Below are 17,000 nucleotides of genomic sequence, written 5' to 3'. Positions count from 1 at the left end.
GGTCAGTTTTCATTCCAATACCAAAAAAGGGCAATGCCAAAGAATGTTCAAATTACTGTATAGTGGCACTCATTTCACATGCTAGCAAAATAATACTCAAAATCCTTCAAGTTAGGCTTCAGCAGTACATGAACTGAGAACTTCCAGATGTATAAGCTGGGTTTAGAAAAGGCAGAGGAACCAGAGATCAAATTGCCAACATTTATTGGATAATAGAGAAAGCAAGGGAATTCCAGTAAAACATCTATTTCTGCTTCATTGACTATGCTAAAAGTCTTTGACTGTGTAGATCATAACAAACTGGAAAATTCTTAAAGAGATGGGAATACAAGACCACCTTACCTGCCTCCTGAGAAACCTGTATGCATGTCAAGATGCAACAGTTAGAACTGACATGGAACAACAGACTGGTTCAAAATTGGGAAAGGAGTATGTCAAGGCTATACATTGTCACCCTGCTTATTTAACTTATATGCAGAACTTACATCATGCGAACTCCTGGGCTGGATGACTCAAAAGATGGAATCAAGATTGCTGGGAGAAATATCAACAATCTCAGATATGCAGAAGATGCCACTCTAATGGCAGAAAGCAAAGGGAAACTTAAGAGCCTCTAGACGAGGGTCTTTCACCTCATCTTTCACCTCAGCCAGAGTGAAAAAGCTGGCTTATAACCCAACATTCAAAAAACTAAGATCATGGCATCTGGTCCCATCACCTTGCAGCAAATACAAGGGGAAAAAGTGGAAACTGTGACAGATTTTATTTTCTTGGGCTCCAAAATGACTGTGGAACAGTGACTGCAGCCATGAAATTAAAAGATACTTGCTTCTTGGAAGGAAAGCTATGACAAACCTAGACAGCATATCAAAAAGCAGAGACATCACTTTGCTGACAAAGGTCCATATAGTCAGGGCTATGGTTTTCCCAGTAGTCATGTATGGATGTGAGAATTGGACCATAAAGAAAGCTGAGTGCCAAAGAATTGGATGGCAAGGATATCAAACCAGTCAATCCTAAAGGAAATCAATCCTGAATATTCATTGGAAGGACTGATGCTGAAACCAATGCTCCAATACTTTGGCCACCTGATGCAAAGAGCCAATTCATTGGAAAAGACCCTGATGCTGGGAAACATGAGGACAGGAGGAGAAAGGGGCAACAGAGGATGAGATGGTTGGATGGCATCACTGACTTAACGGACATGAGTTTGCACAAACTCCAGTAGATAGTGAAGGACAGGGAAGCCTGGTGAGCTGCAGTCCATGGGGTCACAAAGAGTTGGACACGACTTAGTGACTGAACAACAATATCCCTTTTTAAAAAAATTTTAACTTTACTGGAGTAGAGCTGATTTTTGTCAGTTTCAGGTGTACAGCAAAGTGATTCAGTTTTACATATACATATATTCATTCAAGATTTTCTTCTCTTACAGGTTAGCACAAAGTACTGAGTAGAATTCCTTGTATTATTGTCCTTGTTCATTATCTTTCTTAAATACAGTAGTGTGTGTATGTTCATCCCAAGCTCCTGATTTATCCCCTACCCCTCAACATTTCTCCTTTAGTCACCATATGTTTTTTCAATATCTATAAGTCTGTTTCTGTAAATAAGTTCATTTGTATAATTTTTAAAAATTAGATTCCACATGTAAGTGATATCATGATATTTGTTTTAGACTTACTTCACTTAATCTCATCCCTTTTTGTTCTAAATCTCATCCCTTTTTGTATAGAAGAATTTTTAAAACAAAAATTTTTGTCTTGTTTTTAGAAAGATAGAAAACTGTAGAAAAAGCATATAGAAAAACTATAGAAAAATCTGTGGGTATGACATCAAAATGTTTTTTAAATAAATCTTATTGGCGTATAGTTGATTTACAATGTTGTGTTAGTTCCAGGTGTATATCAAAGTGAATCAGTTATACATGTACATACATCTACTCTTGTTTTTTTTTAAGACTCTTTCCCATATATGCCAGAACAGAGTATTGAGTAGAGTTCCCTGTGCTGTACGGCAGATTATTATAAATTATCTTCTTTACATATAGAAGTGTGCATATGTCATTCCTCATCTCCCAGTTTATCCCTCACCCCCCATGTCATCAAAATATTCATGGTAGTTTTCTCTGAACTGTAGCGCTCTGGGTGTTTGACAGTATTTATATTCAGCAGTTCTGTTTTCTTAATTTAGCTATTAGAAAGGGGGTTTTCCCATGTGTGCTCTCTATCCTTTGCAAATGTATCTGACTTTTCTATCAGAAAACTCTTTCTATGTATCTGACATTCTCTCTTTCTCCAATTTGAGCCAGTGTCTTCTTAGGCAGAAAGGGGAATGAGTGGGAACAGTTAATGACCTCCCTTTCAACAACTTTTTACCTATCACTGCAATCTTCTTTATTAAAGAAAAAGAATTCTCTTTCACTGTATTCATTCAATAAAAAATAATCACTCATTAAGTGTGATTACTTTTACACTTAATCTGAACTTTCTTTAAAGACTTGCTTTTCTAATACCATTAAATTAATGTATCAACAGCTCTAAAACATAGTGACCTAGTAATTTTCTAACAAAGAACTTTCATTTTTCAAAAGAGTTGGCAAATGGATGCTATAAGTAGTCCACAAAGAAATTATTGCTTGAAAAGGCATTAGTACAACTCACCCACAATAACTCCGATACAAATGTAAAGCTCCATCACAGTGCTACAGAAGGAAGCTGCAATCAAGCCGCAGCCTGACAAGCAGCCACCGAAAATCATGACAGGGCGACTGCCGTATTTATTCACCAGGATACTGCTAATAGGACCTGTGAGAGAACACAGATTAGTAATAATACAGAGGAGAAGCCCAGCCCTCCCATCCACACCTGCTCATGCCATTACTGACATGACAGCATGCTATCCCAGAAAATAAACAGATAGAAGACAGTGCTAAAGAATATTGCTTTCTATCTTTATTTCAGAGTCACGGGTTTGTCTAATGGAAAAAAATATAGTATTGATTATGCATCTTCTATATACCTAGGACATGTTAGATGGATTTTAACTAAAGTATGAAAGACCATAAGCTAACTCTTCTAAGGCAGAAGAGGCTGCAAGTACCCTGATTATAAGTGCTTATAGGATCCTTCATTATCTAGGATATTATCCACATATATGTAGTTTACTTATTTTAGATTTTTTAAAAAATATTTTAATTGATTTATTTGGTTGCTCTGGGTCTTAGTTGCAGCATATGAACTCTTTTAAGTTGTGGCATGTGGGGTCTAGCTCCCTGACCAGGTTTGAACCTGGGCCCCCTGCACTGGGAGCATGGAGTCTTAGCCACTCGACCACCAGGGAAGTCCTTGTTTTAAAATTTTAGATGGAATTTAAACATACATGACTGATGAGATATATGAGCTAGTCTGATCATACTTCTGACTTAAGGGCATATTTACTACAAACTACCTAAAATATTGTTTCTCATAGAAAACAATAACAAAACCAAAACAGGCCTACAAAATAAGAATGCCTACCATCACCACTTTTCTTCAACATTATACTGGAGGTCCAAGCCAGCGCAGAAAGACAGAAGGAAAAAAGGTGTAAGAAAAGGAAGAAACCAAACTATCAGTACTTGCAGAAGATTTGTTTGTCTACCTAAAATTTTTGAAAAAGAAATCTACCAATAAACTACTGGAAATAAGAGTTTAGCAAGCTTACAGGATATATGATTAAAGTACAAATACCAATTACCTGTCTATACCCAGCAGCCAACACAAAACAGTATTTTTAAAGAAAGCTATTCTTTATAATGACACTGTTTTATATTATACTGACCCAACAGAGCACATGTTGCTATGTAACTTTCATTGTTAGAATGAAAAATATGATTCTAATCACATAACTCCAATAACAAACATTTCAATTATTTTTACTGATAAAGATATCAAGAGCAAAAAGTACTTAATACAGAATTGCTGTCTACCCACTGAAAGTTAAAAGAGCAAGCCTTCATGGGTACTTACCCCCAGCATACATGACAGCAAACGCGATGGAAGATAACCACGACACTTCGCTGGAGCTGGCTTTAAATACTTCTCCAATGTCTTTGTAAAATACACTGATAGATTTGCCAAATGCACAAGAGAAACCAATGGAAATGAAAGCTCCAACGACTACTGCCCACCCCCAGCCTCCATCTGGTGGGGTGTATCCAGCTGGACCTCCATTTGATGGTGGCATTGTAAGTAAAGATGAATTCTAAAATCCAGTTCAAATCCAGATATCTAAAGGGTATGAAATCAAAATAGTACAGAACAAGCAGATAAACAGCAAAGCACTTCCAGAAAATCCCTTACATTTATGAAATAAATAAATAAAGGCATATAGCAATTTTCTAAATAAAAGGTCAAACACTAGATTCTCATTTAATGGGCTGGAAAGTTATCTCAGTAAAGTTTATTTTCCATCCAGATACTCAGACTTAAGTTTCTTGTTGTTTTATGTGACTAGAAAGATTACTAAATGATAGCTGGCCAATACAATTTAAATCTGCAAAATGAACCCTGATATCAGAGACTAGTAGTTTTAAACCAAAGATTTCACCTTTTTTTAAGCCCCAGCATTAATGAAAAACATAGCTAGAAAAAGAAATATAATATGATTATGAATTACCAGCAGGTGGGAGAAGTTGAGAGCAGATTTACCAGTCTAGAGAAATTAAGTTCTCCTTGGATTTACTTAAACTGGATTCTATTTTATGTCAAAATTAACAACAACGATATGTTATCATACACATTTCTGGCCACCCTAACATTACCTGGAGAGAGCTAGTACAGTACTGACACTGTACAATGACAATATGCTATAAATGATATAAAATGGTTAACAATAACAATATCACATTTTACTATTCCTTTTTAATACAAATCCTACCTTCCTATCCATAGAAATTAACTTTTAAATAGCTCACATTCTAACTAAACACTTCAAATATAATTTAGAAAGTGATGCTGTAGTGATTAAAAAAAACTCAGAAACTGAGTTCTGCTTGAGAAGCTAAAAGACTAAGTTTTCTAAATAAAACTTTTATAGAAGTAAAGTTTCTAAAACCTTTATAAAATTATAAAATTCCCAGAATTTGCAAACTTTTGTTAGATTTATTCCAAGGTGTTTTTATTACTCTTATAGATAGTAGTTATAAAAAATCATTTTCTGTTAGTTGCTGGTGTATAAAGACACAACTTATTTATTTAAATAATAGGTTTGCTGAGATATAACTCACATATCATAAACTTTAAACTTTATATTTCAGTGGTTTTCAGTATATTTACAAAACTATCAACTATCATCACTAATATCAAGCATTTCTATCACCCTCGAAAGAAACCCTGTACCCATTAGCAATTTTATTGCTAAATATTTTTTTATGACATTGTAAATCAAATTGTTTTCTGAATTTCACTTTTGGATTTTTCATTGCTAATGTCTAGAAATTGATTTTTTGATGTTAATTTTGCAGCCTGCAAATTCGCCAAACTCATTTATTAGTTCTAATAGGCTTACCTAAGTATCTGTGGATTTCTCAGGATTTTCTGTTTACAAAAGCATGTAATCTGTGATGGTTTTACATCTTTCTTTCATTGCCTAATTCCTTGAATAAACCCTCCAGTACATGTGGTAAAAGTAAACATCCTCATCTTATTGCCGACCTTAGAAAGAAAGCTTTCAGTATTTTACCATTAAGTATGCTGTTAGCTGTGGGTTTTTGTAGATGCCCTTTATTAAGTTTGGGAAATTTCCTTCTATTCCTAGTTGTTGAGTATTTTTATCAAGAAGGATGTTCAATTCAGTTCAGCCGCTCAGTCGTGTCCGACCCTTTGCAACCCGATGGACTGCAGCACCCCAGGCTTCCATCACCAACTCCTGGAGCTTGCTCAAACTCATGTCCATCAAGTGGGTGATGCCATCCAACCATCTCATCCTCTGTCGTCCCCGTCTCCTCCTGCCTTCAATCTTTCCCAGCATCAGGGTCTTTTCCAGTGAGTCAGCTGTTCCGATCAGGTGGCCAAAGTATTGGAGCTTCAGCATCAGAAGGACATCGGATTGTGGCAAATGCTTTGTTATCTATCTATTAAGATGACCTTGTGGTTTGGTACCTTTATTCTATTAATACAGTGTGGTTTGACTGATTCTTTTAAATTTTGACCCACTTATGAATTCCTGCACTCCTGAGATAAGTCACAGTTCATCATGATATATAACCCATTTTAAATGTTGTTGGATTGTTTGCTCATATTTTGTTGAAAAATTTTATGTCCATATTTACAAGGGATGTGGTTTTCTCCTCTTGTGATGTCTGATTTTGGTTTCAGGGTAATTCTGGCTTCAAAGAACAAGTTGGGAGGTGTTCTGTTCTTTGAAACAATTTGTAAGAGTTGTGTTTGTTCTTTAAATGTTTCATAAAATTCACCAGTGAAGCCATCTAGGCTCCAGGTTTTCCTTGTGGGTAGTTGTTTTTGTTTTTGTTTGATGATTATGTCAATCTTTTTACTTTCTATAGGTATATACAGATTGTCTCTATCTAACTTGAGTCATTTAACAGTTTGTCTTTCTATAAATGCATTCATTTCATTTGGGTTATCTAATTTGTTGGTCTGCAATTGTTCGTAGTATCCCTTTATAATCCCGTTTTTATTTCTGTAAGATTAGTAGTGATATATGAAGAGTTGCTCAGTGGTAAAGGACCCACCTGCTAATGCAGGAGACACGGGTTCAATCCTTGGGTCAGGAAGACCCCCTGAAGAAGGGAATGGCAACCCACTTCAGCATTCTTGTCTGGGAAATCCCATGGGGAGAGGAGCCTGGCAGGCTACAGTCCATGAGGTTGCAAGAGAGTCAGACATGACTTACAGGCTAAACAACAACAATACCATGAAGAGTTTCAACAAGAGTACTATTAGAGGGAACAGGCCTCACAAAATTGACCTCACTTCTAACACCAACTGCAAGTTTAGGCATTGGAGGTGGGGGTGTGTGGGGGTAGGTGGTTTCAAAATCAGGTTTGGCAATTCTACAGGACTCACAGAATTCACTGAAAGCTATTATACCCTTGATTTATTACAGGGGAAAGGACACAGGTGGAAATTAGCCACAGGCAGAGATGTACAGAGTAGAGTTTGGGAGAGGCTCAAGTGTGGAGGTTTTGATCACCCTCTTTCCATGAAGTCATGGAGGCATCACCTTCTCCCAGTCACACTGTGTGGCAATACAGAGTATTACCAACCAGGGAAGCTCAGCTAAGCTTTTAGTGTCTAGAATTTAATGGGACTTGATCACACACTGCCCACATGACTGCTGACTGTTAGTCTCCAGTCCTTACCAGAGGGTGGGTTAACTATTAAGCCTCAAGCCTCCAGCTCTTTTGGAGATTGGAAAAAAGACAATATGGCTAAAAGGCCCAGCAAAGACACTCTTATCAGACAGGACTTTTCAAAGGGCTGTGACTTTGAAAAGGTCAAAGCGTACCCTTTACCCTTTGAAAAGGCAGAGGGTAAAGCATCTGCCTGTATTCTAGAACCTTTGGTATTTTGTATTTGTTTTCATTCATCTCAATGTGTTTCCTAATTTTATTTAGAATTCATCCCTTGAACCACTGGTTATTTAGGAATGTCTTGTCAATTTCCAAATATTTGTTCATTTCACAAATTTTCTTTTGTTATTCATTTCTGATTTTATTTCATTATAATCAGAAAACATACTCAGTCCTTTCAAATGTACTGAGACATGTTTTATGGCCTAATGGGTGGTCTATCCTGGAAAATATTCCGCATGTTGCTTGAGAAGAATGTGTATTCTGCTCTTGTTAGGTAAAATATTCTATGGATGCTTGTTAGATTTATTTGGTTTATACTCAGTATGTACTTTGTTGTTCAAGTCTTCTATTTCCTAGTTGATTTTCTGCCTAGTTATTTTATTGACGTTCCGTTGAAATCTTCAACTATTGTTACTGAATTGTCTCTCTCTAATTCTGTCAGTTTTTGCTTTATGTATTTTAGGGCTCTGTGGTTAGGTATACACCTATATTTATAATTTGGAGAAGGAAATGGCAAGCCACTCCAGCATTCTTGCCTGGAGAATCCCATGGACAGAGGAACCTGCCAGGCTACAGTCCATGGGGCCACAAAGAGTCAGACACGACTGAGTGACTAACAACAACAACATGTTTATAATTGTTATATCTTCATAGTGGATTAACCTTTTACCATCATAAAATGTCCTTATTTATGTCTAGGTCTCTTTGGTTACTGTTTACATGGCTTTCGCCTCCCCCCCCCCACCTGTATAATATAAATCAGTCTGTCTTTGAAACTATAATGTGTCTCTTGTAGATAGCATAAGGTTTGATCCAATCTTTCAGTCACTGGTTTTTGACTGTAGTGTTTAATCTATTTACATTTAATTAATGATAAGGTAGGACTCGAGTCTGCTGCTTTACTATTTGTTTTCTCTGTCTTATGTCTTTTTTGTTTTTCTAGTCCTCCATCACTGCCTTCTTTAGGTGAGGTATATATTTTTACTGTGGCTCTTTAATTACCTTGTTGTTTCTTTTATTATGCTTTTGGTTATTTTCTTAGTGGTTGTCCTGTAGATTACAATGAACATCTTAAAGCAATCTAGTATGGCTTAATAACCAATTTAATTGTAATAATGTACAAAAATTTTGCTCCTGTACAGTCTCCCCTTTCACACTATTGTCTTACAAATGACATCTTTATATAAACCTATCAAAAGTTGTATAATTATTGTTTTAAAATTGGGTTGAAGACAAAAAAAAGATTTTAAAAAGAAAAAATATATTTATACTGTCTTACTGTATATTAACCAATGAAGTTGCCATTACTGGTGCACTTAATTTTTTTCCATGTGGATGCAAGTTATTGTGTAGTGTCCTCTCAATTCAATCTGAAGGACACTCTTTGGTAGTTCTTGTAGAGCAAGTTTGCTGGCAAGAAATTCTCTCACTTCTTATCTGGGAATGTCCTAATCTCCCCTTCATTTTGAAAGATAGCTTTGCTGGATATAGAATTTTTGGTTGACAGTCTTTTTCTTTCAGCACTTTGAATATTTTCTCCCATTGTCTTCTTGCTTCTATGACCACTAAAGAAAAATTAGCAGTTAATCTTATTGAGAGGAGATACCCCATGTCCAAGGTCAGGAGCGGTGGCCAAGAGGAGATATCCCATGTCCAAGGTAAGGAGCAACAGCTGCGCTTTGCTAGAGCAGCCATAAAGAGATACCCCACGTCTAAGGTAAGAGAAACCCAAGTAAGATGATAGGCGCTGAGAGAGGGCATCAGAGGGCAGACTGACTGAAACCACAATCACAGAAAACTAGCCAATCTGATCACATGGACCACAGCCTTGTCTAACTCAATGAAACTAAGCCATGCCGTGTGGGGCCACCCAAGACAGATGGGTCATGGTGGAGAGTTCTGACAAAATGTGGTCCACTGGAGAAGGGAATGGCAAACCACTTCAGTATTCTTGCCTTGAGAACCCCATGAACAGTATGAAAAGGCAAAAAGATGGGACACAGAAAGATGAACTCCTCAGGTCAGTAGGTGCCCAATATGCCACTGGAGATCAGTGGAGGAATAACACCAGAAAGAATAAAAAGACAGAGCCAAAGTGACTGAACTGAACTGAATCTTATTGAGGCTTGGTTTGTAATGAGTTGCTTCTCTCTTGTTGCTTTCAAGACTCTCTCTTTGTCTTTGTCTCTGAGGTTCTATTCATTTTTCATTTATTTTCTTTCCCCTTAGATTTGATAATTGCACAATGTTCAATTTACTGATTCTTCTGCCAGCTGAAGTCTGCTGTTGAGTCCCTCTTACAAATTTTTTCACTCAGTTACTATACTTTTCAGCTCCAGAATTTCTACTTGACTTTTTCATTTTTAAATAACTACTGTCTATTTGATGAGATTTTGTTCTCATTTCTTTTAGTTCTTTAGACATGGTTTTAATTCTTTGAAAAACTTTGTAATAGCTAATTTAAAGCCCTTGTCTAGTAAGTCCAAATGTCTAGGCTTCCTTGGGGATAGTTTCTATTTAATGACTTTTCTGTCTACAGACCATACTTTTCTGTTTCTTTGAGTATCTCACATTTTGTTTTTGTTTTTTTTTTTTTGTTTTTGTTATTGTTGCAAACTGGACATTTAAAATAATACAATGTGGCAAGTGTGGCACTCTGATTTCAGATTCCCTTCCTCCCCATGGCTAGTTGTTATTGCTGTTTGTTATTCATGTTGACACTACTACTATTGCCCTTTGTTTGTTTAATGAATTTCCTAAATAAATTCTGTGAAGTTTGTATTTTTTGTCATATGTTACTATTGAAATCTTGCTTAGCTCAGTGATCAGCCAATGGTTGAACAAAAATTTTCTTAAAATGCCTTGAATCAGTCAGTATATCTCTCAGGCTTCACCAAAGGGTATTATGTATATGTTGGGGCATGCTTTCAATTATCCAGCAGGCAGCTTACAGTTCTGCCTTAGTCTTCAATTCCTGCTTGTATAGAGCTTCAAGATCAGTCAGAGGAGGGAGATTTAGGCCTTCTCAGGTCTTTCCTAAGCATGGGCACAGTGTGCTCATGTGCATGACCTTCTAGTATCCTGGGAATATGGCAGGGCTTTTCAAAGCCCACTGTTGAACATCTCGATCCCCAGCTTTTGTTTTGAAGTGCTTGGTCAGCTTTTTGTTTGCCCCAATTGTTTTTCCAATTCAGGCAACTGAGATGTTAAGTAATTGCCCCTGATTGTTTTCAACACATGTCCTGGAGAAAAAACTGTTTGCAGTAGGCAAACTCTGAATCAGGTCAAAGGCAAGCTCTGTGAGTTAGAGTTTCCATGAAACTGTCAGACATGTTGGCTAATAATAATTCTCTAAGAATGGGACTTTTTTGTGAGTTCCAAACAATTCTGTCCCCAAAATGGTTACTACACTGATGATTTTCATGGCCCCTATGATTGTGAGGTTTTTTGTTTTCAGTTCTACTGGAGTTGGGGAGCTGAGAACAGGAATAGATCATGTTAAAATACCACAAATCTTGCTGTTCTGAGGTTCAGCTGTTTCTTGATTATATTCTCTTTGGATTATTGCAAGCCTCGGGTTAATTTTGAGTTTTGAAAAGTGAGGTGTTTTTTTTTCTTTTCTTTTTTTTTTTTTTTGCCAATGTTCTTATTGCTTTTATGAAAGAGCAAAGTTTCAGAAGACCTTACTTTACCATTCCAGAAGCAATTCCACTATAATTGATTTTGTAAACACACTACAGTATGGCTCAATGGGTAGAGTCCACCTGCAATGCAAGGGACACAGGAGATGCAGTTTCAATCCCTGGGTCAAGAATATCCCCTGGAGGAGGAAATGGCAACTCATTCCAGTATTCTTGCCTGAAAAATCCCATGGACAGAGGAGCCTGGTGGGCTACAGTCAAAGGGTCACAAAGAATCGGACATGACTGAGCTACTAAGAAGTTCCCCTTATCTGAAGTTTTGCTTTCTACCGTTTTAGTTACTCATTGTCTGAAAATATTAAATAGAAAATTCCAGAAATAAACAACTTAATAAGCTTTAAATTGCATGCTATTCTGAGTAGCATGATAAATCCCACATCATCCCACTACTTCTTGCCTGGGCTGTGCATCGTTCTTGTGCCAGCAGCTCCATGTTGTATGTGCTACCAGCTCATTAGTCATTTAGTAGCTATCTCAGTTTTCAGATTGTCATAGTATGGCAATGCTTGTGCTTAAATAACCTTAATTTTATTTATCAAATAAAATTATGTATATAGTGTCTCATCATCAAGAAAAGTATTTACTCCAAAGTTTGCCAAATATATTATCAAATTTGGGAAGTTTCATTCCTAGCTCATTAATTACTTACTTTAAATCCAGTGACCACTAAATTCAGGTATTTTTCTCCCATAATACCTTCACAAGGCATTTCTTCTTTTATCTGTACAAATAGTGAGTAACATTTATAGATTTTTTTTAAATGTTAAACCACCCCTTGCATCCCTAGAATATGCCCAACTTGGTCACAATATACATCTTTTTTTAAAGTATGTTTCTAAGTTAAATTGTTATTTTGTTTGGATCTTTTTTAAAATGTGTCCATAAAGTATTTGGAAATATAATTTTCCCTTCTCATATTGTCCTTTTCTGACTTAAATATCAATTTTATATTAGAGTCATAAAGTAAGTTAGGAGATTTTTTTTTCCTCCTCTGAGAGAGAGATTATATAAGATTGGAATGATCTACTCCTTTGAAGTTTGGTAGAATTTACTGGTAATACTATTTGGACACTTTTTTGGGGGGGAGATTTCAAATCTTATCTTCAATTTTCTCAACAATTATAGGTCTATTCATTCCTTCAGCTGCATTTTGAGTCTATCTTTTTAGGATATTTTTTTATGGCTTCTTCCATTTTGTCAAAGTTTTCAAATTACTGGCATAGAATTTTTATATTTCAATCTCTTTATGGATATAGCTATATCCTCTTTATCACTGATTCTTGTGTCTTCTTTTCCCACTTTAATCTCAGGAATTTATCTATTTTATAAGTTATCTTCAAAGAACATTCTCACAAGAACCTCTGTCCTGAACAGTTTTTTCCTCCAACGGCAGTATACCCATAAAAAAGAACATTCTTGGTTTATCAATATTTTATTGTACTTTCTCCTTATTTCATTGATTTGTTATTTTTTACCATCATGTGTATTCTTCATATTTGGAATTTATTCTATCCCATTATTTACTTATTTGTTTTTGGCCACACTGAGTCTTCATTGCTATATGTGGGATTTCTCTAGTTGCAACAAGTGACAGCTACTCTCTAGTTCTGGTGCTCAGGCTTCTCATTGCAATGGCTTCTCCTGTTGCAGAGCACAGGCTCTAGAGTGCGAAGGCTTCAGTAATCGTGACACATGGGCTCAGCAGTTGTGTGGCACAGGCTTAGTTGCCCTGTGGCATGTGGAATCAATTCCACCAGACCAGGAATTGAACTCCTGTCCCTTGTACTGGATGGTGGATTCTTTACCACTGGACCACCAGAGAAGTCCTATTTGATTCCTTTTCAAACATAAAGGCTACTTAGCTGACTAATTTTTAGACTGATTTTTTTTTTTCTAACATGAGCATTTAAAACTACAAATTTCCCTTTAGTACTTTTATTGCATACTATATAGTTTTATATACAGTACTCTTACTATTGTTTGTTCCAAGTGTTTTAAACATTTCCATCGTTAACTACCCCTCACCCCCCGCCCCCAAAAAAAGACTTCCCTGGCTTTCCACTGGATAAGACTCTGTGCTAACAATGCAGGGGTCATAGATTCAATCCCTGGTCAGCAAACTAAGTCCTGCATGCCATGTGGCATGGCCAAAAGTAAATAAATAAAATAAAAATTTCCATTGTGATTTCTTCTTTGACCCAAAGAAGGGGGTTTTTAACTCTCTAAAGGAAATCTTCTGTTTAGCTTTATTGACTTGTACTTAACAACACTCTGGTGATATGATATGGTTGGTACAAATCAGTTTTTTGATATAAGACTAGCATTTGTGGACTGATATATTAACTTTTGAAAATATTTCATGTATGCTTAGAAAGAATATACATTTTCTAGCTGTTGGGTTGAACTGTTTGTTGAATTAAACTTTTTAAAAATTTTCTAAATCTTTGCTATTTTTCTATTTTCTTCTTCATCTATTAATAATTGAAGAGAAGTATGTTGAAATCTCATAATGATGATGAGTTCTCATTTTTCTCTGTTGTACTTTTGGTAATGTTTACAAGTTTAGTTGGCTGACTTTAATCTCTGAGAAACCTGAGGCCCTAAACTGAGGACACTTTCTTCCACAAAGTGGGAGATGCAAATATTTTTCTGGAAGAATCTCCCGGAAGCTAGGAACATTATGGACCTGGATGATTTTAGCCAGGATTCCTGGCTTAACATGGAAGCTATGGTTAGTTTTCCTTTGGTGTTGATCCCTCGCTTACATTCCAGTTACTGGCCCAAGGATGCAAAAAGCACAACCCTATGAAGTTAAGTACTATTACTATTCCTGAATTAGAGTTGAACGAACTGAGGAACAGAAAGGGTAAGCACCTTAGGACATGGCATTCAAACCTAACCAGAATGGCTCCCAAGTTTGTGCGCTAAACTACCAGACCATGTTAGCTCTTACTGTTGTCAGTCTCTCCACACCAAAAAAAAAGAGGCTGCATGAAAATGGGGACTTTTTATAGTGATATAGCTCTAGTCCTTTGGCATATAATAATAGATACTCAACAAATATTTGATGAACAAATAAAAGAGGAGGCCAATATAGCCAGAAGAGAAAATGAATGCTTAAACATGAACTACACACAAGCTGCCCTAAATAAACACTGCAAACTCAGAGCATATCTATTCCAGTGGTTTTCTTATCACCTATGTGATGACTCAATCGCACAGTTCCAGCTAGGGAGTCCAAAATCCTGGCGTCATCCTTCTGTCATGTGCCTTCATGCCCCATATTTTATCAATCCAAATAGCTCTACATTTGTCCACCTCTCCACCCTCACTGCCACTACACCTCAGATCAGGTCACCATCTCCCATGGGTTAATGCAATAACCTAATTGGTTTCCCTACTTTCCACCTTTCAGTCTCCCCTGTTCATTCTCCACACTGCAATCCAAGTGATCTTCTGAAAGTAAAGTCTGGTCATTTTGCCTTTTAAATAATTATTCTGTGGCTCCAGATACACTGAAAAGTGAAAGTGAAGTTGCTTAGTCATGTCCGACTCTTTGCGATCCCATGGACTGTCGCCCACCAGGATCCTCTGTCCATGGAATTTTCCAGGCAAAAATACTGGAGTGGGTTGCCATTTCCTTCTCCAGGGGATCTTCCCGCCCCAAGGATCTAACCCAGGTCTCCCGCATTGCAAGGCAGATGCTTTACCGTACCCTTGGAATAATTTATTAAAGCATTCAAAGCCTGTTCTAATCTCACCCTTGTTTGCCTCTTCAACTTAATCTCTTCCTGATTTCCACTATACCCTATGCTCCAGCCTTAATAAGTACTTGAACTTCTTCAAAGTGCCATCTTCTCTCATCCTCTGCCTTTAACACACTTCTGTTTCCCTGTGCCTAGTTCTGGTTCTCCCATCACTTTGTTGTTGTTTAATCGTAAAAGTAGTGTCCAACACTTTTGCAGTCCCCCATGGACTGCAGCCTGCCAAGCTCCTCTGTCCATGGGATTTCCCAGGCAAGGATATTGGAGTGGGTTGCCATTTCCTTCTCCAGGGGATCTTCCTGACCCAGGGATCAAACTTGCATCTCCTGCCTTGCAGGCAGATGCTTCACCGCTGAGCCACCAGGGAAGACCCTCCCATCACTTGGCTGCTATTTGTCTTTTGGGTCTCATTTTTCCTGAAATGCCAGAGACAGGTTTGTCATCTCTGCTATGTGCACTCACAGTACCCCAGTCTTAGTTCTATCAGAACACCTCTGTTGTGGTATAATCTGTTTGCCCATCTCTCCCATTAAATGCTGTATGCTCTTGTGAACAAACACCATTATCTACTGTGTTCAGCCATATACTTTCATTATCTAGAATAGGTTCTGACAGATTCAAGGCAATTATATTATTTGGAAAATTAAATGAAGTCCCATTTTATTGGTGAAGATGTGCTTAAAGTTGTTAAATGGTAGAACACATATCCAAATTCAAGTGAGTCTGGTTCCACAACATATGTACTTTAATGTACCGACCCCCTTTAAAAGGGGAAAGATAAAAATTCTTCTGATCATTGGGTTGATAATATTATCTTATTTGTAATGCTACTAACATTGTAATGCCATTGCTATATTAGATATACTACTACTAAATGATCACTGTAAACAAACATTAATTTATAATTATAGAATTATAATTTATAATTATAAAGTAATGCTGTGATCAGATTAAGGCTATAACAGTGAATATGCTTATCCTATTACATACTTTTTTTTTTCCTACTTAAACTAATACTGAATTTGTTTTTACAGTGTTTAGATTATGCCATAAAATCATCTGGTCTATGTTTACCTAAACCTATCATCTAAATATTAAGTGTTCTTCCATACTCTTCACTAGCCTGTGTCTTTAAATCCATCCTAGTTTGTGTCTGCATTAATTTTAATCAAATACAAATGCTAAGTACTTTCCTTTTAAAAGAATGGTCAGCCTCAATATCAAAAAAGTACTTTATCTATTTTAGATTGTCAATTAAAAACAAATACAAGATATGCAAAATTCTCCTACAGAACTAGTTATCTCTAATAATATGCACACATGAACACAGATATCTAAGACTTATTTTACAATCTCAATTAAACACATACACACACACATACACCCCCAAAGCAATTGTCACCACAAAAAGGCAGGGGCCTGGGCAAACTTTTCAGACTCCTCCTGTTCCTCCAGGAAGACTTCAGACTTCTTCAATAATGTTCCTTAAGAAACTCTGGCCTTGCCCCAAACTTCCCCAGGGCGGTCTGTCTAGAGAAAACATAATGGAGATATGACCAGAACCAGCAAGTTCCACTAGGCTAGCCCCGTCCTATAGAAGCTCAGAGAGAGACTGCTTCAAGTCCTCTAAAGTGATTTGGCAAAACAGCCCAGAGATCACCTTCTAATATTTAGAAGCTTCTACATAGCTGCTCAAGCCCAGAAATTGATGAAATCAAATCAGAACATGAAGGCACCATTATTCTAGGGTCTGGTAACAATTACAGATTCATCTCCTTCAGAGATTTTCTATTATTTTGACTATTCATCAGAATGAGTAAGATTATAGCATGACATTATCAGAAATATAATTTTCCACCCATTCCCATTCATTGATGGAGAAAAACAAGGATTAGTGAAAGTCCTCAAGTAAATATAGAATATGTTGTACATTTCCCCTGTGTGTTTGGTGAAAGG

The 17,000-nt window shown here is 36.8% G+C and overlaps 1 protein-coding gene across 3 annotated transcripts in view; it reads right to left on the bottom strand.

The window, feature by feature from the left end:
- LOC122676907 (monocarboxylate transporter 1-like) overlaps window positions 1-17,000 on the bottom strand; it is a 29,471-nt gene that overhangs the window by 6,071 nt on the left and 6,400 nt on the right. For 2 of the 3 annotated variants that reach the window (XM_043876480.1, XM_043876481.1), the window contains exons 2-3: window positions 4,011-4,271; window positions 2,664-2,807 (exon numbers count right to left, since the gene is read on the bottom strand). In XM_043876480.1, coding sequence (XP_043732415.1) covers window positions 2,664-2,807; window positions 4,011-4,227 — 361 coding nt within the window. In that variant the 5' untranslated portion in view covers window positions 4,228-4,271. The remainder of the gene's footprint in view (window positions 1-2,663; window positions 2,808-4,010; window positions 4,272-17,000) is intronic. The other variant, XM_043876482.1, reaches the window with a different exon arrangement.

The sequence above is a fragment of the Cervus elaphus genome, chromosome 20 (genome assembly GCF_910594005.1).
Source record: "Cervus elaphus chromosome 20, mCerEla1.1, whole genome shotgun sequence".
Taxonomy (NCBI): domain Eukaryota; kingdom Metazoa; phylum Chordata; class Mammalia; order Artiodactyla; family Cervidae; genus Cervus; species Cervus elaphus.
This window is presented reverse-complemented; position numbering and strand designations above follow the sequence as displayed.